General features: G+C 47.6%; 1 protein-coding gene across 2 annotated transcripts in view; it reads left to right on the top strand.

The window, feature by feature from the left end:
- Positions 1–631: 631 nt before the first annotated feature.
- IGF2R (insulin like growth factor 2 receptor) overlaps positions 632–24,500 on the top strand; it is a 231,858-nt gene continuing 207,989 nt past the window's right edge. For both annotated transcript variants that reach the window (XM_040429474.1, XM_040429475.1), the window contains exon 1: positions 632–784. In XM_040429474.1, coding sequence (XP_040285408.1) covers positions 690–784 — 95 coding nt within the window. In that variant the 5' untranslated portion in view covers positions 632–689. The remainder of the gene's footprint in view (positions 785–24,500) is intronic.

Below are 24,500 nucleotides of genomic sequence, written 5' to 3' on the forward strand. Positions count from 1 at the left end.
TAAAAAAAATGCCACAAGGGGGCCTACTGAGATTTTTTTGCCCAAGGGCTCACATGAACCTGGAGCTAGCCCTGGGCAAAGACTGCAGACTCTGTGTCATTATAGGGGTTGGATAACCCCTTTAATAGTCTAAGATAATGGTTCCTTTAAACATTAAGCGTTTTCTGGAGTTTTTCAACTCATATAGAGAAGCCTACAGAGAAAAATCACCAAATAAGCAGTGCTACCTAGACAATGCTAGGTTTGGCTCTGGGTATGGTGCTTTTCCATCCTACTTCTCTGTCTGGAAAAAAAAAATGCATGTCATAAATATGTGACAAAAATCACTCCTTCGTCTGAAAACACTCCTTTTTGGGCGTTTCTGCACTTTTGCAGAATATAAAAATCATGGCAGATAGGTATATTTTGTCCTAGTGGAGTTTTTTTTTTTTTTTAATTGGTGGCGTTTTATGCCTCTAAAAACAGCATGTTGGCGCTTTTGTAAAAGACGCAGCACTAGTGAAAAACGGGAAGCACGCGCGACGCATAATCTATGGACTGTATTTTATTTTTCCACTAGGGGGAGCTGAGGAGCTGACCACAGATCATGTGCTGGTCAGTAGGCGGAGCTGTCAGATGACGATCACATGACTCTTCCTTGGGCAGCCTGTGTTTGTGCGCTGGGGCTTCGGACTGGATTCGGCCGCAGCATGAAACCCCCGGGGATCTCGGCACTCGTCGCTGTCCTGCTGGTCGTCACTGGTGTTACCGGGCAGACTACCGGTGTACCGAGCGAGCTGTGCGGGTGAGCGCTGCCCACCCATGGGGGCACTTCCTCTATCTGCAGCTATAGTGTGCGGAACATGACAATGCACAAGTCAGTGTATGCGGTGCTGTGCCTCATGTGTGCACGGTCGCCACAGATTAGTAATGGGGGTGACTGCTGTATGTGATCATTGTTGTGGGGTGTAATCACGTGATCAGTGTCACCCTCCTCGCTGTAGTCTGTATTTATGATGCCAGCATTGGTGGTGCTCATGTGTGGAACATATGGAGACCAGAACTATAGGTTTTTATTGTAGACACTACAGTAATTTTATTTTGGGTTGTGTCGCTGAATTTTATGTTCCACGTGTGGTTCTTTGAAATGATCCGGGCTTGTATATGTTTTCAGTGGGAGAGTGACTTATTTATTACCAGAGAACTTAAAGGGGTTAGCAAAGACAGGTGCACTCTGCGGTCTTACTAAACCCTCAAACTGATGTTAAAATCGAGAGATTAGCCAACATATCCTGCTGTGGAGGACATGTCTGATCCCGAGCACCGCGCCAAGGTTTCTCAAGTAGCTCGGGTCCTAACACTCACTTACACGAGCCTACCTTTTATATTGACAGGCCATTCTAGGACTAGGTTCACAAGGAATATTTTGGGCGCTGACAAAACCTGATGCACACAGTTTTGGGTGTGGTTTCGGTGAGGATTTTCATTCCTGCCCATTTTCAGTGGAATTCTGGAGGTGGATTCTGTGTCAAGAATGGATAGGACACTTCCATATTCCATGGTGCGGTTTTTAAAACTGCAGGCGGGAATAAAAGCACCGTATGGTTTACATACTGATTCCCCATAAAATCAATGGGGAAGTTCTGCATACGTTTTTGGATAAGGATTTTTGGTGTGGAATCTGCCCCAAAATCCTCACCCACAATACCCCATGTGAACCTAGCCTAAGCGTGCTGCAGTTTTTGAAGGAGAGTGGGTCAGAAAGGAGAAGGAAGTATGGAGAAGGAAGTATGGAGAAGGAAGTATTAAGGACAGATACAACTTCCCTTTTTTTAATCCAGTCATGGGGGGAGATTTAGCAGAACTAGTGTAAAGGAAATTTGGCGTAGTTGCCCACAGCAACCAATGAAATTCCATCTTTCATTTTTCAGAGATCCTTTTCAAAATGAAAGGTGGAATCTGGTTGGTTGCTGTGGGCAACTAAGAACTAGAAGTCCTTCCTTCATATTTCTGGTTCCTTTGAAAGTAACTTCTGGCTTTGGCTGAAAATCCTGCCGGCAGATCTGCCTCAAAACAGCTTTGAGTAAACGTACCCTAAAAGAGCATTACAAATCCTGAACGGGTGGCAGCACCCTCAGAAGTAAATGTGGTTCCTCTGTGAAGTAACAGAGTACAGCTGTCATGAGCTGGTACTGTGGTGTATACTGTTCTTCTCTATGGAGGGCATGTACTGAGAATTCTGATCTAATCTGTAGAGAAAAATACTGGTGTACATTTATTACGTGGTTTAGACAAAGGGGGCAAAGGGTGTGGTTTTATGGGAAAGGACCATGGATAATGATGCATCAAAATTTTGTCGAAAATTTTTGGCCCATCCAGTTGGTAGCATAAAGTTAGGCAAGCGTCTAGACGTGCTCCAAACTTATGATCCAACTTCAGCCACTTTAAAAATTTGGTTCTTCTGTAAACTCCTAGTGTAAATGTCCTATTAGGCTTTATTCACACATCAGTGTTTTGGTCAGTGATTGTGAGCCAAAACCAGGACTGGAGCCTCCATAGACGAAAAGATCTGCACCTGTTCTGTGTTTGGAGCCGCACCTGGTTTTGGCTCAAAATCACTGATGGAAATTGCTGACTGAGCACTGAGGCCTCGTCCATATTATCGTTTTTCACTGACGTGTGCTGTCCGCATTATCCACGGACAGCACACGTACCAATTGATTTAAATGTGTCTATTCACATTTCAGTATTTTTTAACTTGCCGTGAATCAGTCCGTCCGTTTTTCACTGAAGACTGATAGAAGATTGGAAATTAATTTTCAGCTGAGCAACGTCAGTGAATTACGGATGACACACTGATGGTAAAAATGGACACACGGACCAACCACGAATCCTTCATGGACATCTTCACGTATGAAATGTGTACGCTTTTTTTCACGGATGTGACCCTGACACGGAAATGGGGACTAGGCCTGACTGTGAATAAGGCTTTAGGCCTCGTCCTCTATTTCAAGTTGGTGAAAAAAAGCGTTGTTGATTCATCTGTGAAGGATCTGTGTTTGGTCCGCGTGTCCCTTTTTACCCTCCTCAATCCATGGACGTTGCCTAGCTAAAAATTCATTTCTAGAGCATCTCCTATTAGTCTTCAGTGAAAAACAGACACAACACGGATGCCATCCATGTTGTGTCCATGATTTTCACAGACCCATAGATTCAATGGGAGTGTTTGCTCTGCATCATGTGTGAACAGACACATTCAAATCAATGGGTACGTGTGGTGTCCGCAGAAAATGCGGACAGCACACGTCCATGAAAAACAGAAATGTGGACAATTGGGGCTCATGCACGTAGGGTTGTCACAATACCAACATTTTTATTTGATTCTAATACCATAAAAAAGTTTTGCGATACTCAAAACCATGCGAAAAAAAAAAATAAAAACACAAAAAAGCTGCGTGCTTTCCGCATTTTGTGGAACTTCTGGCCCATAATAGAACAGTCCTATCCTATTTTTTGGGGGGACAAGGTGACTAAAAAATAACAAATCGCGTGTTTTTTTTCTGTAATTTTTTAAAATATTTTAATAGTTCAGACGTGGCGGTACCTAATGTTTTATTTTAATTTTTTTTTTTCATTTAAGCTTTCAATATTATTATTATTATTATTATTATTATTATTATTATTTTTTTTTTTTTACTTTAACCACCTTAGGGAGCTAGAACCCTTGTCCTATTCATCCTAATAGAGCTCTATTAGGGTGAATAGGACTTTACTCTCCCTGCTGCCCTGTGCTTTGTGCACACAGCAGCAGGGAGATTACCATGGAGGGTGTCAGTAGCGTTCAGAAGCTGCCACTGTGCTGCCAGGAGAACATGGTGCGTGCTGAGGGCGTTGCTTGCCATGTTCTCTGATACTAGGCTGTGCAGTAAGTAGAGCAGCCTAGTATCAGAAAATAGCAAATCCCAGTATCGTGACGATCTGAGTGCAAAAGTATTGATTGGGTATTGAAAATTTGATACCCGGTGTAACCCTACATGCACACGAATGTGTGCTGGCCGTACCTGTACTGCGGCCCGCAGGCACCGGCTGTGTGCGTACCGTTTCACACATGCAGCCTCTTTCACTTGAATGGGTCCACAATCCAGAAGATACAGAGCGGAGGCACGAAGTGGAAGACTACGGGAGCACTAGAATGCATTTAAATGACATTTCGATCCGTGCCTCCGCACCGCAAAATAATAGTACATGTTTTATTTTTTGAATGGGTCTACATCCGTCTGCACAGGCCACAATTTGCAGCCCCCAATGCACAGCACGGCAATGAGCCCTTAGACTGAAAATTTTTGGGCCAGTTATCGGGAACGAGCTTTTATACAAACACTTGTTCCTGATAATTGGCCTGTAAAATTGATCAGCTGATGAACAAGTAAACGAGCGAATGGGTGTCTTTCATCAGGGTGAAAGATGCACATCTTGTCATGGATGTGCTGCCGATAATGAATAGGCAGCTCTGCGAGTGGTGGAAACAGTCTAGGACAGGTTGCTGGCGTCCATTTTAAATCATTCCTGGAGAACCCCTTTAAAGAGGACCTTTCATTACGATAAAAAAAATCTAAACTAAGTATACAGACATGGAGAGCGGCACCCAGGGATCTCCCTGCACTTACTATTATCCCTGGGCGCCGCTCCGTTCTCCCGGTATAGGCTCCGGTATCTTCAGATTTTCGGCTCAACCGGGAGGAGCCTGCTCTTGTTCTCTTGGGCGTCTTCTTCTCCCAGGCTGTAGCGCTGGCCAATCGCAGCGCTCAGCTCATAGCCTGGGAGAAAAAAAACTATGAGCTGAGCGCTGCGATTGGCCAGCACTCCAGCCTGGGAGAAGGAGACGCCGAGGAGAACAAGAGCAGGCTCCTCCCAGTTGAGTCGAAAATCTGAAGATACCGGAGCCTATACCGGGAGAACGGCGAGGCGCCCAGGGATAATAGTGAGTGCAGGGAGATCCCTGGGTGCTGCTCTCCATGTCTGTATGCTTAGTTTAGATTTTTTATTGTAATGAAAGGTCCTCTTTAAGTTTACACAGTCTAAACATTAGACAGGATTAGTATGTCTGCCCATCATCACTTCAGCATCTGCTTTAATCATAGCTTGGGGTTTAGTCACCCGTGGAACATCTGAATAGATATTTCTTAGAATGCTACCAGTAGACCTGTCATAACTTTTTCGCCTCAAACACTCACCACTGGTAATTACAATACAGTAAATCATTGACCATTGTCATTGTTCTGGTGGTTTCTTGCCTAGGTGTCATTAGTCTTGTTTCCATTATTCCTTTTTAGGGTGCCTTAATACACATAAGATTTTGTTGCAGAAAATTTTCTGCAACTGAAAATTAGTTCTATTTATCTGAATGGGGCTGTATTGACAGCAAATACATGGATTTCTGTAAGCCCCATTCAAATAAAGGGGACCGGTGTTTCAGTCACAGAAACTTTCTGCAACAGATTATGCCACGTGTGATGACTCCCTTAAAGTGTTTTTCTTAGTTTTTTTTTTCTAACTGATGACCTGTCCTCTGATTTGTGGCTGTGTGATCCCCGGGACCACCGCCAATCAGATTTATTATTTATTTTTTGGGCTTGTCTGAGAATTTTAATTATGTTGAACAACCCCTTTAGAACTCTTTCACACGAGGGGATGCCGTGTGGGTAATCCACTGCGTAAAGACAGCCAAGCCCCACTCCGGACAGCAGAGACGCGGAGCAGTAACATGACTGATAATGCTCCGTGCCGCTCTGTGACCTTTTTACTACAAAATCAGTGAGATAAAGTTGTCACTCTCATTTTGTAGTAAAAAGGTCACAGAGGCACAGAGCATTATCAGTCATGTTACTGCTCCGTGTCTGGAGCGGGGTTTGGCTCTCTTTCATGCAGCCGGTTACCCGCACGGCATCCGCTCGTGTAAAAGAGCCCTTAATAGGGTTACCTTACAGAAATACACAATTAATATAGTAAATACGTTTGTATTATTCCCCATAAGTTTACTAATAAACTTGTGGGGTCATTTATCAAACAGGTGTAAAGTAGAACTGGCTTAGCTGCCCATAGCAACCAATCAGATCCCACCTTTCATTTTAGACAGCTCCTTGGGAAAATGAAAGGTGGAATCTGATTGGTTGCTATGGGCATTTAAGCAAGTTCTACTTTACACCAGTTTGATAAAAGACCCCACTGTTTTATGTCTTGTGGAACATCATCTTGAACTGGATCCTACTCTGTATTTCACAATAGTGAATATGGTTACGGTAGACCAGTGTTTCAGACCAGTCTATATAAATGTTTCCCAGTATATGCAGAAGAAAGCTAATCGAATAATTCCTAAGACTCAGGAGGCCAGGTCTAACTGTGACTCCCCAATCCGATGCAATTGGATGTCACACAACATGTCAAAATATATTATTAATGAACTTTGAATTTAGGCCTCCAGCAGATTGCCAAGCCAAAGAAATCCACTGGTGAAAATCTCCAAAGTGACTGGGATGCTCTTAAGCCTCGTGCACACGTCTGTGGAACACGGACCATGAAATACCGGCCTGGATTCCTGCTGAGTGCAGGAGCGCACGGCGTCATTGGTTGCTATGACGCCGTGCGCTTCGTGCCGCCGCTTCTGTACAGCAGGAATCCAGGCCGGTATCTCACGGCCCGTGTTCCACGGACGTGTGCATGAGGCTTTAGAGCGTGACGAGTGCACAGAACCAGATGCATTTGACCTCTAGAGAAGATTGGATGCATTGTAGGGGGAAACATTGCATCCAGACCTGTTGTATAATCGACACACATTTCAGGCCATCTTTGCAGCTGATGTTTTTGGCTTTGTTGGAACATTGTGGTTGACCAACAAACAATATTTCTCGCCCAATTCCTTGGGGGACACAGGAAACCTTGGGTATAGCTCATCTCCATAGGAGGCGTGACACTAAGTGAAAGACTGTTAAGCCCCTCCTCCAGCAGCTATACCCTCAGCCTGGAGCGAGCGACTACCAGTTTTTTGCTTAGTGTCAAGGAGGCAAGACACTCTCTGCACTGCAGAGCTGTCTTTGCTAAAGATTTTATTTTTTCTCTTTTATTATTTTCAACTTTTTTTCCTTTTTTTCAACAGGGACAACAGAGTCGCATTAGACCTCTCTGTTTTCCCGGGGTTGAGCTGCGCCAGTGCCGGTTATCCGCACTGCTGCCTCCCCCACAGAAGAAAAGGAGGACCAGGGCAGCCCAGCTCCCCTGCATCCCGCCAGCACAAGGGTCGCCCACCTGCAAGCCCCTCTCCAGCTCCCTGCCACTTCGGTGCCAGTGGCTGAAGGGGCGTCCCTGCTGGATGGACAGAGGGTGAAAACGTCGATGGTGAGGTGGCTGTGCAGCCGTTCTACCCCCTCCCCCCCCCGTTAGGGCCTGATGCTGCTGTCCCCTCTGCCTGACCTTCATGTCAATTACAAGTTACAGCTCTCTTAGCTGTGAGTCCTGCGGCTCCTTTGTGTGTGGGGCAAAGCGGAGCGATGCTCGTGGGGGAGGGTTACAGCGCAGTTTTACCTCAGGTGCGGCGGCCGTGGGCCGCCTTTCGTTATCAGCTGCTGGATAGCAGGCACACGTGTACTGCGGCTGTGTTCAACTGCCGGCTGATATTCTGACAAGCGCACGCTCTTGTCCGGCCACTGGCGTTCGCCTCCGCTTATATGGAAGTGAACGGGGGACATTATTCTGTGGGGTTTCGGCGGCATGTAATATTTTGAATCGCGCGCGCGCGAAAAGTTTTATCGGTGGGCGGAGCTTCGTTCTGTTCCACTGTACATGTTAGACTTCAGTCAAGGTGCGGACGTCTTTCTTCCCGCTCCTCACTAGCCCCGCCTCCTCTTCGTGCCTGCCTGCTCTCAGGACAGATTACCTCAGGGCTCTGAGGACCGCTGCTGTTGCCGCTGCTGTGCCGTCTGCTCCCACTGTGACCTGGTAGGACTGTTGACCCCTTCCAGCACTGCAGCCCTCTGGCCTGGACGTTTTTTGTATATTACTTCCAGCCAACATGTCTGACCCCTCAGTGCCTGCTGGTCCTTGGTATCATACCTGCACCGCATGTAAGGCACCCCTTCCTCAAGGGCAGCCTGACCCGCATTGCTCGGCTTGCAAAGCCCCATTACAGGGTCCGCCATCTGCTGTGTCACCCCCTGGCCTCTTGGATCCCCCTGACTGGGCTAGATCCCTTTCCCAGGCTGTGGTCAGTCTCACTAATGTTGTGGGCCGCCTTGCAGATACATTGCCCTTACCGCAGCTGGATAATTCCCCTGCTGGGCCCTCCGGGTCCGCTACCTTAGCTGACCCGTCTGAGTCTCTCTCTCCAGGCGACACCTCCAGAGTCCGTCAACTCCAGAAGCGGTCCAGGGCGGAGCACCTATCATCCTCGGATGCTTCGGTATCACCCCCAAGGGTGCGCCCTCAGTCGGGTCCTTCCTCATTACAGGATATGCCCTCTGAAGGGGAACTAGCCGATTCTGATTGGGATATGGACTCGGCCTTGCCTTCAAAGCTGGCTTCTGCTGTGGGCCATCTTATTAACAATATCCGTGATACCTTTAAGATTCACGATGACCCTCCTAATTCTGAAAAGGCCAGTGTTTCCTTTTTTCGCCAAAAACAGGCGTCTGCGGTTTTTCCCCTCCACGCTGACTTCTCGTCGGTGGTTTCTAAGGCCTGGGCCCGTCCTGATGCCCGTTTTACCCCGCCTAAGAAGTTGGATATCTGTTATCCATTCCCGGCGGATTGCATTACAAACTGGGCGTCACCACCAAAAGTCGACCCCCCTGTGGCCCGTTTGTCCAAAAGCACGGCTATTCCCGTTGCAGATGGTTCTTCCTTACAATCCACGGAAGATCGCCGGATAGAGGCCATTACAAAGGGTATCTTTGCAGCCTCCGGTTCCGCCCTCAGGCCGGTCTTTGCCTCCGCTTGGGCTGGAAAAGCGGTTTCAGAATGGGCGTCTCAGCTAGATCAGGAGCTTGAATCCGACGTCCCTATTCAGGACCTCCGGGCTCTGGCCCAACTTATCGTTCAAGCCGGAAATTTTGTCTGTGAGGCATCCCTGGATGCGGGGGCTCTTATAGCCCGTTCATCTGCCCTGGCCGTTTCGGCTAGAAGGGAGCTTTGGTTAAAGGTTTGGACTGCGGACGCCACGTCAAAGCGGTCTCTTACTGGCCTTCCCTTCACTGGTTCTCGATTGTTCGGGGCCCGCTTGGATGAAATCATCTCTGAAGCCACGGGAGGGAAGAGTACACATCTTCCCCAATCCAGGACTAGGAGCACCACTCGAGGCCGTCCCACCTTTTCTCGCTTCAGGTCTTCCCGCAGAGCTCCCACACCTCGCACCACTTCAGGTCCATCCTCTAACCCTGTCCAAGACAGACGTAAGAAGCCTTTTTTTCGGACCCAGCCCTCCTGGCGCAAGTCACAGCCTGCTCGTCCTCCCGCGACCAAGCAGAACCCTACCTGAAGGTGCGCCCCCACCCACCTGGGTGGGGGGACGTCTCCTCCTGTTCAGGGACTTCTGGCAGACGCACGTCTCCGACGCCTGGGCTCTCGAGGTGGTGTCTTCCGGGTACAAACTCGAGTTTGCGTCCCTCCCCCCAGTTCGGTTCTTTCGCTCCCGGGTTCCTCGAGATCCCCAAAGGGCGGCCGATTTCTTTACTGCCACTCGTACCCTTCTGGACAAGGGGGTCATCGCTCCGGTTCCTATGGAGGAAAGATTCAAAGGGTTCTATTCGAACCTTTTTGTGGTCCCCAAAAAGGAAGGCTCGGTTCGTCCCATTCTGGATTTAAAACGGTTAAACCGTTTCCTTCGTCTTCAGCGGTTCCGGATGGAGTCTCTCAGGTCGGTGGTGGCCTCTCTGGAAAAAGGGGAGTTCCTGGCCTCTATCGACATCCAGGACGCCTACCTTCATATTCCAATCGCTCGGTGTCATCAGTGCTTTCTGCGCTTTGCAGTGGGGTCCGACCACTACCAGTTCGTTGCCCTCCCCTTCGGGCTGGCGACGGCCCCTCGCGTTTTCACAAAGGTCCTAGCCCCTGTCCTCGCCTTACTTCGTTCCAGGGGAGTTTTTCTTCTTCCATATTTGGACGATCTCCTTATCAAGGCACCCTCTCTGTCACTGACATCTGCCAGTGTGGACCTCTCGCTACAAACCTTACGCCGGTTCGGTTGGATTATCAATCTACCCAAATCCGCTCTTGTTCCATCCAGGCAACTGATCTTTCTAGGGATGCTGCTGGATACAGATGCAGCGGAGGTTCGGCTTCCGTCAGAGAAGCGCCAGCTCCTTCATCGGTCGGTTCAGAGCCTTCTGAACCACCGCCGTCCTTCCTTCCGGTTCAGCATGCGGGTCTTGGGACAGATGGTATCCTGTTTCGAAGCAATCCCCTACGCGCAGTATCACTCCCGCACCTTTCAGACTGCCATTCTGTCCGCATGAGACAAGTCCCAGGAAAGTCTGGATCAGCACTTTCCCCTTCCCCCCCAGGTTCGCTCCTCTCTACTCTGGTGGTTACGGACCCCTCTCCAAGGGAAGTCCTTCCTACCGATAACTTGGTTGGTGATTACCACCGATGCCAGTCTGCGGGGTTGGGGGGGGGTGTTTCCTCCTCGGTCCGTACAAGGCACTTGGTCTCCATCGGAGTCCAAACTGCCGATCAACGTTCTGGAGCTGAGGGCGGTTCTCCTCTCACTCCGGCATTGGACTTCGCTGCTTCAGGGTCACCCTGTTCGTGTCCAATCGGACAATGCCACGGCTGTGGCATACATAAATCATCAAGGGGGCACTCGCAGCGCGGCGGCAATGAGGGAGGTGTCTCTAATCCTTCGCTGGGCGGAAGTTCATGTTCCAGCCATTTCGGCCATTTACATCCCGGGGGTGGACAATTGGGCGGCGGATTTCCTCAGCCGGACGACGATCGACCCGGGCGAGTGGTCTCTGCACCCCGACGTCTTCGAGTCTCTTTGCCTCCGTTGGGGTCGTCCGGACGTGGATCTCATGGCCTCCAGATTCAACCACAAGCTCCCCACCTTCATGGCCAGAACCAAGGATCCGGACGCTTACGGCGCGGACGCGCTCGTCCTTCCCTGGACGGAGTTCTCTCTCCTCTACGTTTTTCCGCCCCTGCCTCTTCTTCCACGAGTCCTTCGGAAGATCGCGGCGGAGGGCACGCCTGCGATCCTAATAGCCCCGGATTGGCCTCGTCGTCCTTGGTACGCCGACCTTATGTTGCTCCTGGCAGACGCCCCCTTGCCTCTGCCTCTAAGAGAAGACCTCCTCTCTCAAGGGCCGATCTTCCACCAGCATTTAGGGTCGCTACGTTTAGCGGCGTGGCTATTGAGACCGAGGTCCTAACGCGGCGGGGGTTTTCTGCTGACGTGGTCCGTACCATGATTCGTGCGCGTAAACCGGCATCGTCCAGGATTTATTACCGAACCTGGCGGGCCTATTTGAACTTCTGCGAGACCTTAGATGTTCATCCCCTTCGGTTTTCTCTCCCCACGATTTTATCCTTCTTGCAGTCTGGTCTGGACTTGGGTTTGGGTCTCAGTACCCTAAAGGGTCAGATCTCAGCGCTTTCGATCCTTTTTCAGCGACCTCTGGCTTCGCTCGGTCCAGTTAAGACTTTTCTGCAGGGGGTTGCTCACTATGCTCCCCCGTATCGCGCTCCCGTTCCATCTTGGGATCTTAATGTTGTGCTGACGGCTCTCCAATCTTCTCCTTTCGAGCCTTTGCGCAGGGTTTCCCTTCGCTTGTTGTCTTGCAAAGTCTTTTTCCTCGTAGCCATCACGTCTCTTCGGCGTGTGTCTGAATTGGCGGCACTTTCTTGCGTAGAACCCCTATTGGTTTTTCACCAGGACAAGGTGGTTCTCCGCCCGGTTCCGGATTTCCTTCCGAAGGTGGTGTCCGCTTTTCACCTGAATGAAGATATTATCCTTCCTTCTCTGTGCCCGTCCCCGTCTCATCCTCGGGAACGGGATCTTCACCGTCTGGATGTTGTTAGGGCTCTGAGGATCTACTTGGATGTAACTAGACCCTTTCGGCGCTCGGATTCTCTATTTGTGGTTCCGGAGGGTCCGCGCAGGGGGCTGGCGGCATCTAAAGTGGTTATTGCCCGCTTCATCAAGATGGCTATTGCTGAGGCTTACAGTGCTAAGGGCAGGGAACCGCCCTTTGGTGTTACCGCTCATTCTACCAGAGCGGTCGGGGCTTCCTGGGCTCAGCGAAATCGAGCTTCGGCTGAACAATTGTGTAAGGCGGCCACCTGGTCTTCTTTGCACACTTTCACCAAGTTCTACAAGGTGAACACTTATGCATCGGCGGATGCTGCTTTGGGCCGCCTGGTCTTGCAGGCGGCGGTGCCTTAGTGCCTAGGGTGCTTTAATTCACTTTGGGTTGTGGTCCCTCCCTATTTGTGGACTGCTTTTGAACGTCCCAAGGTTTCCTGTGTCCCCCAAGGAATTGGGCGAGAAAACGAGATTTTTGTATAACTTACCAGTAAAATCTCTTTCTCGCTCTTCCTTGGGGGACACAGCACCCACCCATTGTTTTGGTTGCCCTGACGGGAGTTTTGACTTGTTGGTGTTAATTTGGTTGATCCTTGCCTTTGTTTTAACTACTTGGGCACATAACTGGTAGTCGCTCGCTCCAGGCTGAGGGTATAGCTGCTGGAGGAGGGGCTTAACAGTCTTTCACTTAGTGTCACGCCTCCTATGGAGATGAGCTATACCCAAGGTTTCCTGTGTCCCCCAAGGAAGAGCGAGAAAGAGATTTTACTGGTAAGTTATACAAAAATCTCGTTTTCAAACCTCTCCACGCGGTAGGTGATAAATATATGATCTCTGGGGTCCTACTGCTGGGATTCCTACTGATCACAAGTATGGGGTGAGCGGAGCGGTAGAGCGCATGAGCGACCACTGCTCCATTCACTTCTTGGAGAGCGCTCTGCTGTCTCCAGCAGTCCCCTAGAAGTGGAAGGAGCGGTGGTCACACATTCACACAGGGCTCCGAGGCCTCCATTCTCATTATCCACAGAGTTCCTAGCGGTCACTTACCCAGCAGTCTTATGTTTGTCACCTGTCCTGTGGATAGATGATTAATGTTCTTGGTGGCCTGTAATTGTACTGTTCTGTGTGGTTTGGTAGCATTTTGTGTCATTCTCTTCACATCATCCTTCCCGTCTGCCTTCTGTCTCGTGACACATACTTGTTCCTTTTAATAGAGCATTGTAGCTGACGAGTTAGTGTAATGTTTCATGGCATTTCTCAATCATTGGATTACGTTACGCAGACAGCCGTCTGTCGTTGCGTTCTTTATCTGCTGTCCACATCCTGTAGTGTAGGCCATATCTTCAGTTTTCCATCCACCTCTATTCATACATTTCTTGAAGTAACCGTCATATTCTGTCCTCCTGTCTTGAGCTGCATCAGGTATTTGTTCATATGCGGACATTTTGTCACACTTGACGGAATTATTTCACATTTGCGGTATATTACAGTATACACTGGTAGGTTTGTGTGCGGCAGCTAACTGCACGGGAAGAATTTTGACAACTTTTCATGATATATCTCTTTGTGGTGCAGTTTTGGCCCGCGGTTTTAATAATTCACGCTGTCAGTTGTAAATAGGTCCTTAAGGGCTCATGCGCGCCACTGTTGGATGTTTTGCCATCCGTAAATTGCAGATCAGCAAAACATGGATACCGGCTGTGTGCATTTTGAGGAACAGAACAGACAAGTCCTATCTTTGTCTATAATGCAGACAATAATAGGACATGTTCTTTTTTTTTTTTTTGCGGAACGGCCATGCGGACACAGAGTGCACACGGACTAATTTCCGTTTCTTTTTTGCAGCCCCGTCGAAGTAAATGATAATGCATTCAGCAAAAAAACTGAATGGACACGGAAAAAAATACATCTGTGTGCTTGAGCCCTGAAGGGGTTGCCCACAGGTTTGATATCAGGAAAGGCCATCAATATTAGATTGGGCTGACACCCATCACTAATCAGATATTGATGGCCTATCCTGGGGATGGGCCATCAATAAACAAATACTGCACAGCCCAGACATGAACTCCTAAAAATAAAATAATATAAATTCGGGCAACTATATAGATTTTGTCTATATCGCGATAGAGGACCACGGAGCGGTAGTGAATTGAAGAAGCTTCTCACTCACCGCTCCGTGGCCTTCCGACTCTGCACCAAGCTGCACTGGCCAGGGCCTTGCGTGCACACATCGTCAGCGCGCTGGCTGGCGCTGTGTGTGACATCAGGTCCCTGCCAGTGCATGCTGGGAAGAAGAAGACGCGGACCGTCTCCTGCGGACTCCATCAGCCAGCCGCGCACCCTGCAGGAAAAGGAAGTATATTAGCAGGGGCCCGAATCTACCGGGGGAGATGGATGATTGCAAATAGCAATGGCATAGGGCTGAGGGCGCTGGATGGGGGACATGCTTCAAAATATCACAATATAAAAGCGACTTCCTAATGTGTTATTATCCATATTGCTTCCTTTGCTTGCTGGATTAATTTTTTCATCACATTATACACTGCTCGTTTACATGGTTACGACCACTGTGCAATCCATCAGTGGTGGTCGTGCTTGCACACTAGTGGAAAAAGCACTAGCCTATGTGCGCTACCAAGGTCTCGGCCACTAAATAGTGGAAATCATGACCACCTCTGATGGATTGCAGGTTGGTCCTAACCATGGAAACGAGCAGTGTAAAATGTGATGGAAAAATTAATTCAGCCAGCAAAGAAGGCAATCTGGATAATTGCAATACATTAGTACCGTAAGTGGCTTGTATTAACTTGATCTACATAATAGATTCTATTTGCTGACGTGAAGCAACCCCTTTAACTTTGGTTGAGATGTACCGTAGTTACATTTCATGCCTTCCCTGACGTTGTCCAGTGCCTGATCATTAGCATGGTGCATTATGGCACCTAAGTAACAGTGCCTTACATTTCTGTCTGAATAACTGTGCTCGATAGTGTAGCCACCATAACACTATCCAAAAATAATATATGGTTCAGTAGTAGTGTTACACAATGTAAGTACCACATTACAGGGCACAAGTAATACCAATGTATTATGCAAAAAAGCTTCAACAGTGGCATTGGCTGCGTCTTCTGTGATAACACAGGATGTTCTGCTAAAGCTGGCCTTGCACGAGACCAAAGAAGCCAGTCCTTGGCCACATTTTTCTTGCCTACTTGCTTTCAAAAGAATGGCATTAAAGGAGTCTGTCGCCAGGAAATTCGGTTTTAAACCAGGCACAATGCTTTGTAGGGCTAGCTCAGCTGATTGTGTCCATACCTTTAACTTAAAGGGGTTCTGCACTTTGTTTAAACTGATGATCTATCCTCTGAATAGATCATCAGCATCTGATCGGCAGGAGTCCGACTCCCGGGACCCCCGCCGATCAGCTGTTTGAGAAGGCAGCGGCGCTCCAGCAGCGCCGCGGCCTTCTCACTGTTTACCGCAGGCCCAGTGACGTCACGACTATTATCACTGGCCTGGGCGCGGCTAAGCTCCGTTCCCTTGAATGGAGCTTAGCCCAGGCCAGTTGATAGAAGCCGTGACGTCACTGGGCCGGCGGCAAACAGCGAGAAGGCCTCGGCGCTGCAGGAGCGCCGCTGCCTTCTCAAACAGCTGATCGGCGGGGGTCCCGGGTGTCGGACCCCTGCCGATCAGAAGCTGATGATCTATCCAGAGGATAGATCATCAGTTTAAACAAACTGCAGAACCCCTTTAAGCATCCATTGCTTTATTCTGCACAAAATGTACTTTAAATTGATATGCAATTGTGCACCAAGAGCGGGTCTATGCCACTGTGCATCTCTGCTCTTCCTGGGCCATCTCCTCCATGTCCTTCTTGGTTTTAGGGCCTTAAGTTCATCTAGTATCGTCATCTTGCATGGCCAAATCAACCAAGAAGCAGGACCATTCATAATGAACTCCATTTTTGTATTTTTCAGTAGGCATACTGGCATACCACTTGACGGAAGGTTTTCCCGGCCTGTGCAGTATCCCACTTCTGTCCTGCCCTAGTTCCTGTGGAAGCTCTTGCACTGCAAATACTGGATGTGGGTGGTGGAGGGTGTCTGAAAGCAGAACACATTTAGAGTCTGGTGCTATATGGTTATGGTTTTTCCATTTCATCAACCTATTACCTCATTCTCGTCAGTGTAAGTAGTGACAGTTACTGTGCAATATGAGTGACTATAAGGTCTGTGACTACGTGTCTGTACTCTTTATGTAACACAGAAACCGTCACATTTGCCCAATTTTGTAACTACCACTCAGTCATTACACTTCCTTTCATCTGTAAGTGATGCTACTTCACAAGTGAACTCCTTGGTGATCAAAGATCTCCTCTTTTGATGGGAACAGGTCTGGTCCATGCTATGAAGTTAACTTTTAATCTGGTTCATTAACTTGGTGTGCAAGTTTGCTTTTGAATTTGTCCTCACTCGTCCGTCCAGTTAATTTAATAAGAGCTTCTCTTTGATGCATGTGGGACATCTTTTAGGTGAATAGATGAAGATCTGTTATTACGGCTTTCACATTTGCAGTGACGGCTTCATATCATGGTATGCTGCTATTGTCTGATCTGTTCACACCTCTTTTTGAAAAATGTCCTAGATGTATTTCTATGCAAAACCACAATCTCTACACGTGGTTTATCTGTCAAGTCAACCTCCCGCTGGTGAGAAAAGCAACAATTTATCTGCTCCAATTCCCGGAACAGAAACTAATACAAATATAATGAAGATTTATGAAGACTGGTGGATCCATCTTCCAGTCTCAATCTCCCTGCGCTGGCATGAGATGCGCCTATTTTTTTAAAAATTTATTTAAGGGACAGAAGCATCTTAAATCAGGCGCATCTCTGCCCTGCTGTGCGCCAGAAACCGTCTACACCAGCTAAAGGCTGACATAGACTTCAGCTATAACTTCAGCCACTCTCTGGCGAAAGTTATGGTAAATACGGCAGCAGCAGGGCGAAGCCTTGTGCCCTTCCGCTAAGCCACGCCCCTTTTTTCTTGGCACGTCTGAAAAGTCCACAATTTGCGGACCGCAAAACACGAAGCGGTCGTCTGAATGCGCCCTTAGGCTGGGTTCACATATGCGCTGTGAACTCCGGCAGTATGTTCTGGCTGAGGAACATGCTGCCGGAGTTCATTGTATCCGGCATAACTGGATACCACGGATCACCGCTGGATCCACATTCACTGTAATGGGATCCGGCAACTTTCCGGCATATATGCCCCAGACAAAAAAAAACTGTGAATACCAGCAGTCTGTTTCTCTGCCGTAACAAACTGCCGGAGTTCACAGGGCATATGTAAACGCGGCCTAAAACATGTACAAGTGGTCCCCCAAGTTTCATTATTAATTGGTTCCGGTACAACCATTGTAAGTGGAAACCATTGTAACTTAACCGCCTCCGGACCGCCTAACGCAGGGATGCGTTCTGGCGGCGGTCGATTTGTTCCTCCTTCACGCATCGGCGCGTCATCTCGCGAGACGCGAGATTTCCTGTGAACGCGCGCACACAGGAGCGTGCGTTCACAGGATCGGGAGGTAAACAAGTGGATCTACAGCCTGCCAGCGGCGATCATTCGCTGGCAGGCTGTAGATGCGATTTTTATTTTATTTTTTTAACCCCAAAAAGGTATATTAGACGCTGTTTTCATAACAGCGTCTAATATACCTGCTACCTGGTCCTCTGGTGGTCCCTTTTGCTTGGATCGACCACTTATTAACCCCTGATCACCCCATATTAGACTCCCTGATCTCCCCCCTGTCATTGATCACCCCCTGTAAGGCTCCATTCAGACGTCCGTATGTGTTTTGCGGATCTACGGATCCGCAAAACACATACGGACGTCTGAATGGAGCCTTACAGGGGGGTGATCACCCCATATAGACTCCCTGATCACCCCCCTGTAAGGCTCCATTCAGACATCCGTATGTGTTTTGCGGATCCGCAAAACACATACGGAAGTCTGAATGGAGCCTTACAGGGGGGTGATCACCCCATATAGACTCCCTGATCACCCCCCTGTAAGGCTCCATTCAGACGTCCGTATGTGTTTTGCGGATCCTCAAAACACGGACACCGGCAATGTGCTTTCCTTATTTTGCGGATCCGCACATTGCCAGAACTACACTGCTCAAAAAAATAAAGGGAACACTTAAACAACACAATGTAACTCCAAGTCAATCACACTTCTGTGAAATCAAACTGTCCACTTAGGAAGCAACACTGAGTGACAATCAATTTCACATGCTGTTGTGCAAATGGGATAGACAACAGGTGGAAATTATAGGCAATTAGCATGACACCCCCAATAAAGGAGTGGTTCGACAGGTGGTAACCACAGACCACTTCTCAGTTCCTATGCTTCCTGGCTGATGTTTTGGTCACTTTTGAATGCTGGCGGTGCTTTCACTCTAGTGGTAGCATGAGACGGAGTCTACAACCCACACAAGTGGCTCAGGTAGTGCAGCTTATCCAGGATGGCACATCAATGCGAGCTGTGGCAAGAAGGTTTGCTGTGTCTGTCAGCGTAGTGTCCAGAGCATGGAGGCGCTACCAGGAGACAGGCCAGTACATCAGGAGACGTGGAGGAGGCCGTAGGAGGGCAACAACCCAGCAGCAGGACCGCTACCTCCGCCTTTGTGCAAAGAGGAACAGGAGGAGCACTGCCAGAGCCCTACAAAATGACCTCCGGCAGGCCACAAATGTGCATGTGTCTGCTCAAACGGTCAGAAACAGACTCCATGAGGGTGATATGAGGGCCCGACGTCCACAGGTGGGGGTTGTGCTTACAGCCCAACACCGTGCAGGACGTTTGGCATTTGCCAGAGAACACCAAGATTGGCAAATTCGCCACTGGCGCCCTGTGCTCTTCACAGATGAAAGCAGGTTCACACTGAGCACATGTGACAGAGTCTGGAGACGCCGCGGAGAACGTTCTGCTGCCTGAAACATCCTCCAGCATGACCGGTTTGGCATTGGGTCAGTAATGGTGTGGGGTGGCATTTCTTTGGAGGGCCGCACAGCCCTCCATGTGCTCGCCAGAGGTAGCCTGACTGCCATTAGGTACCGAGATGAGATCCTCAGACCCCTTGTGAGACCATATGCTGGTGCGGTTGGCCCTGGGTTCCTCCTAATGCAAGACAATGCTAGACCTCATGTGGCTGGAGTGTGTCAGCAGTTCCTGCAAGACGAAGGCATTGATGCTATGGACTGGCCCGCCCGTTCCCCAGACCTGAATCCAATTGAGCACATCTGGGACATCATGTCTCGCTCTATCCACCAACGTCACGTTGCACCACAGACTGTCCAGGAGTTGGCAGATGCTTTAGTCCAGGTCTGGGAGGAGATCCCTCAGGAGACCGTCCGCCACCTCATCAGGAGCATGCACAGGCGTTGTAGGGAGGTCATACAGGCACGTGGAGGCCACACACACTACTGAGCCTCATTTTGACTTGTTTTAAGGACATTACATCAAAGTTGGATCAGCCTGTAGTGTGTTTTTCCACTTTAATTTTGAGTGTGACTCCAAATCCAGACCTCCATGGGTTGAAAAATTTGATTTCCATTTTTTTTATTTTTGTGTGATTTTGTTGTCAGCACATTCAACTATGTAAAGAACAAAGTATTTCAGAAGAATATTTAATTAACTCAGATCTAGGATGTGTTATTTTTGTGTTCCCTTTATTTTTTTGAGCAGTGTATATAGAAAATGCCTTTTCTTGTCCGCAATTGCGGACAAGAATAGGACATGTTCTATAGGCTCTACAAAAAACGCAGTGTTCGCCCGATCAGGCCTGATCTTGTGCGCACACTTGCGTTCAGTCCGCCCCACCGCAGTGACAGTTTTTTTTTTTCTGATCACTGCAAAAACACCGTAAAATCGCTGCGGCGCTATAAAGATCACTTTTGAGGGGCATGGCGAGTTCATAGATTTTTTTTTTTTTTTGGCACAAGTTAGCTGAAATAGATTATTATTTATTTAATTTTTTTCTTACAAAGTCTCATATTCCACTAACTTGTGACAAAAAATAAAATCTCACATGAACTCACCATACCCCTCACGGAATCCAAATGCGTAAAATTTTTTAGACATTTATATTCCAGACTTCTTCTCACGCTTTAGGGCCCCTAAAATGCCAGGGCAGTATAAATACCCCACATGTGACCCCATTTTGGAAAGAAGACACCCCAAGGTATTCCGTGAGGGGTATGGTGAGTTCATGTAAAATTAAATTTTTTGTGACAAGTTAGTGGAATATGAGACTTTGTAAGAAAAAAAAAAAATAATCATTTTCTGCTAACTTGTGACAAAAAATAAAAACTTCCACGAACTCACTATGCCCATCAGCGAATACCTTTGGGTGTCTACTTTCCGAAATGGGGTAATTTGTGGGATTTTTCTACTGTCTGGGCATTTTCAGTGCTTCCTCGGAGCACTATGACCTCATCGGCGCAGGCGCAGTGGAGATGTCTGTGCAGAAAGCGGTCAGACATTAACATGTGCCTGCGCAGAAGACAGACGCGCATGCGCGAGAATTCGTCCGCTGACTCAGAGGGAGGATCGCATTCCAGAGGAGATGGGCAGGCTGGAGGGACACGCCGGGCGGCATTTTGTGAAGGTAGACCGAGCCTCTAGGTGCTGAAAAGACGCCCGCATAATATCGATAAAAGTTCGTTTTTTATGGAAACGGCTGCACAATAAGCTATTATAATAGCATTGTTTGGTAGAGCAGACACTAGCGGATCGCTAGTGTCTGACAGCTAAATATGACAAAACGAGGTGGTAGAAACCCTTTAAGTCCATAACTTTATGGAAAACTAATAATTGGTCTCAGAGTCCCAACACAAGACAAAATGAAGATGTAAGAATAATAAGCAGACAACTAAGATAGATGAAGCAAGTCCTTACATGTATTAGTCAGGGAGAGATGCTAGAAGCTGTAAATAACTTTCTATGATGAGGACAGGCGCTTCTTTAGGGCCCTTCACAGTACTCACAATGTGCCAGAAACCTAAAATGGAGCCACCCTCACCTGGTGTCAGAAGGGGCAGCTCATCCTGGTACAGATAGGGCAGTACGGGAGATGTAGTACTGTGGAGAGGAGCTACTACACAACCAATACAGAGAAATGGCCATGTTGATTGGTTGGGTCTGAGTCAAGTTTCAACTTACGATGGTCCAGACGGTTGTGTCTTGTGGGATCACTGTACTGCTATTAATCATATAGGAATGCTCTTCTACTGGCTTGTACTTTATTTACCTCAATCTATTTATTACACTGCATCTTCTTTGTAGTACATCACCATGACTTTAATGGCCGCTAAGTTCATCCCCCTTAGTTTCTTCCTGTCATGAAAGATTTAGCCATCACACTCCTTTCTCCCAGTCTCAGTATTTCCTTCTTATTGCCTATACTAACCAGTCAGAACGCCTCTTTTATTTTCCAGAGTCACTTACAAAAATGAAAGCTGTAATCTGATTGGCCACTATGGGAAATGTTGCTGTAAATTTTATTTTTATTTTTTATCTGAATATTTTGCCAAAAGGTTGGAAATGTCTGACATCAAGTTGTATGTTGAGACTTTTGCATCTCCTGTTTTGGATATAATGATCATTTGAGCACACGTCAGAGCAGTGTTCATGGGGCCTATATGGCAGTGAGTTGAAGCTATACTGCTGTCTAGTACGGAGCCGCGCTTCCTCCTCATGGTTCTGTTGGAGTTCCTTCACAGTTTTGTCACTGCCTTTCTTTTGGCCAAAATAAAAAATTGTAAATTGCTTTGATTATTTGATAAACTTTTTTTGTAGTAATTTTATTCTTTTAGGCTTTTTTGAGTTTTTACCCATATAGTGTGTTTTACCGCCATTTTGAATAAAAAAAAAACATAATTTTTTTATTTTTTTTTTGCTTGCCTAGCATTTTTTAAAGGGAACGTATGTGTAATGTCACTTCCTCTGTAGAGCTGTAATGGAACAACTCATTGGTAAAATAACGGCATACAAAAACGCCTTTACAAAGCCAAATCACATTTGTGGTTTTAAAGCAGCAAAAAAAACTAAAAATAACTATGGAGGTATAGGGCTCATGCACACGACAGTATGGCTTTTTCAGTGTTTTGCAGTCCGTTTTTTACGGATCCGGTGTTCCGTTTTTTTGTTTCCGTTGTATTTCCTTTCCATTTTTCCGTTCCGTTTTTCCGTTTGCCGTATACAGTAATGACAGAAAAAATTGGGCTGGGCATGAATAGATGGTTCAACAAAAACGGAACAGATACGGAAGACATACGGATGCATTTCTGTATGTGTTCCGTTTTTTTTGCGGACCTATTGACTTGAATGGAGCCAAGCACCGTGATTTGCGGACAAGAATAGGACATGTTCTATCTTTTCACGGTACGGAAATACTGAAACTAAATGCACACGGAGACGCCATTTTTTTTTTTTTTTGCTGAACCATCGAAATGAATGGTTCAGTATATGTACCGCATACTGAACTAAAAAAAACGGCCAGTATACTGAACGCAAAATACTGTTGTGTGCATGAGCCCTTAAAGAGGACCTTTCACAACTGTACAAAATAAAAACTAACTAGATCAGTGGGCAGAGCGGCGCCCAGGGGTCCCCCTGCACTTACTAGTATGTCTGGGCGCCGCTCCGTTCGCCCGGTATAGGCTCCGGTGTCTGCGCTCCCTCTGACTGATTTCTTGTATGAGGCGTGTCTTGCTGCAGCGCTGGCCAATCGCAACGCACAGCTCATAGCCTGGCGTGTCTTGCTGCAGCGCTGGCCAATTGCAGCGCACAGCTCATAGCCTGGCTATGAGCTGTGCGCTGCGATTGGCCAGCGCTGCAGCAAGACACGCCTCATACAAGAAATCAGTCAGAGGGAGCGCAGACACCGGAGCCTATACCGGGCGAACGGAGCGGCGCCCAGACATACTAGTAAGTGCAGGGGGACCCCTGGGCGCCACTCTGCCCACTGATATAGTTAGTTTTTATTTTGTACAGTTGTGAAAGGTCCTCTTTAATGAAGAAAATGCCAGGCAATGAGGAGCACAACATCTGACCTGGCATGTTGAGATGTGAAAAAATGCTTCACGTTGTGTCAAGGGGAGAAAAATTTAGTGCACTTAGCATGTGATGTATACGGCTATACAGAGCCATGAAACGGCTATATGCATGAGCTTTTTTGGAAATCAAAAATATAACAGTTTAAGCAGTATTGGTTGTTCTGACAGTAACCATGGGTTAACAAGCAGCGTTCCTGCATTTTGTATACTTTTTAGGGCTCAGCTTTTAGTGAAGTGGGATGTACTGTACTAGCCTCCGCTTTAGGGCTCTTTCACAGGAGCGACTTTTCCGTCTGGATGCGATGCATGTAATGAACGCTTGAAATCTAGACTGAATCCTGACTCATTCATTTCAATGGGTCTGTGCACGACTGTCATTTTTCATGTTTAATCTTTTGCGTTTAGGAAAAATCTGAAAAAATGTTCTGTATTGTGCGTTTTTCCCACAGCCCTGGCTCCATAGAAGTGAATGGGGCTTTCGTGAAAAACGCAAGACATCCGGATGCAATGCGTTTTTCACTGATGGTTGCTAGAGCTGTTGATTGTTATTGTTCAGGCGAGTGCATTGCGGACAGAAAAAACACACACTGAACGCAATGGCAGAAAAAAGCTGTGCGGACAAGAATAGGACATGCTCTATCTTTTCCTCTGAGCTGCGAAACGGAACTACAGATGCGGACAGCACACAGTGTGCTGCCCATATCTTTTGCAGCCCTGTTGAAATGAATGTGTCTGCACCTGTGCAGACTCATTCATATGGTCGTGTGAATATAGCCTTTCCCTGAACGGATCCCGACACAATCTGTATCGCTCGTGTGAAAGAGGCCTTATAGTTTCACCGAGCATGCACCAGTTGCCGGATAATTTTAGTTATAATGCTGTAATGGAGACTTTTTGACAGGGTATGTTTAGAATGCTAAACCTCAGCAGTATACATGAAATGCCGGTAGTTTAGTGTGCAAATCTCTCTTGACAGGTTCCCATTAAGATTAATGTAGGGTTGCACTGGGTATCGAATTGTGGATACCCAATCAATACTTTTGTACCGGTATCGATTTGATACCAGGATTTGCCATTTACCGATAATATCAGAGAACATGGAGCTCGCTGCTCACAGCTCGCTCTATGTTCCCTCAGCAGCACAGGGGAGAAAGAGTCACTCTCTCCCTCCCCCTTGCCGCTGCTGCCACCACCAATGATGGAGAGAGGGGTAGAGGAGGGGCTTTGGCCACTGCGCCACCAATGAAGAAAAGTAACCCATTGTATTAATGGTTTAAAAACATTGGTGGGACAGTGCGCCCCCAACCCCCCCAGTATTGAATCATTGGTGGCAGT

The sequence above is a fragment of the Bufo bufo genome, chromosome 4, assembly GCF_905171765.1.
Source record: "Bufo bufo chromosome 4, aBufBuf1.1, whole genome shotgun sequence".
Lineage (NCBI taxonomy): Eukaryota > Metazoa > Chordata > Amphibia > Anura > Bufonidae > Bufo > Bufo bufo.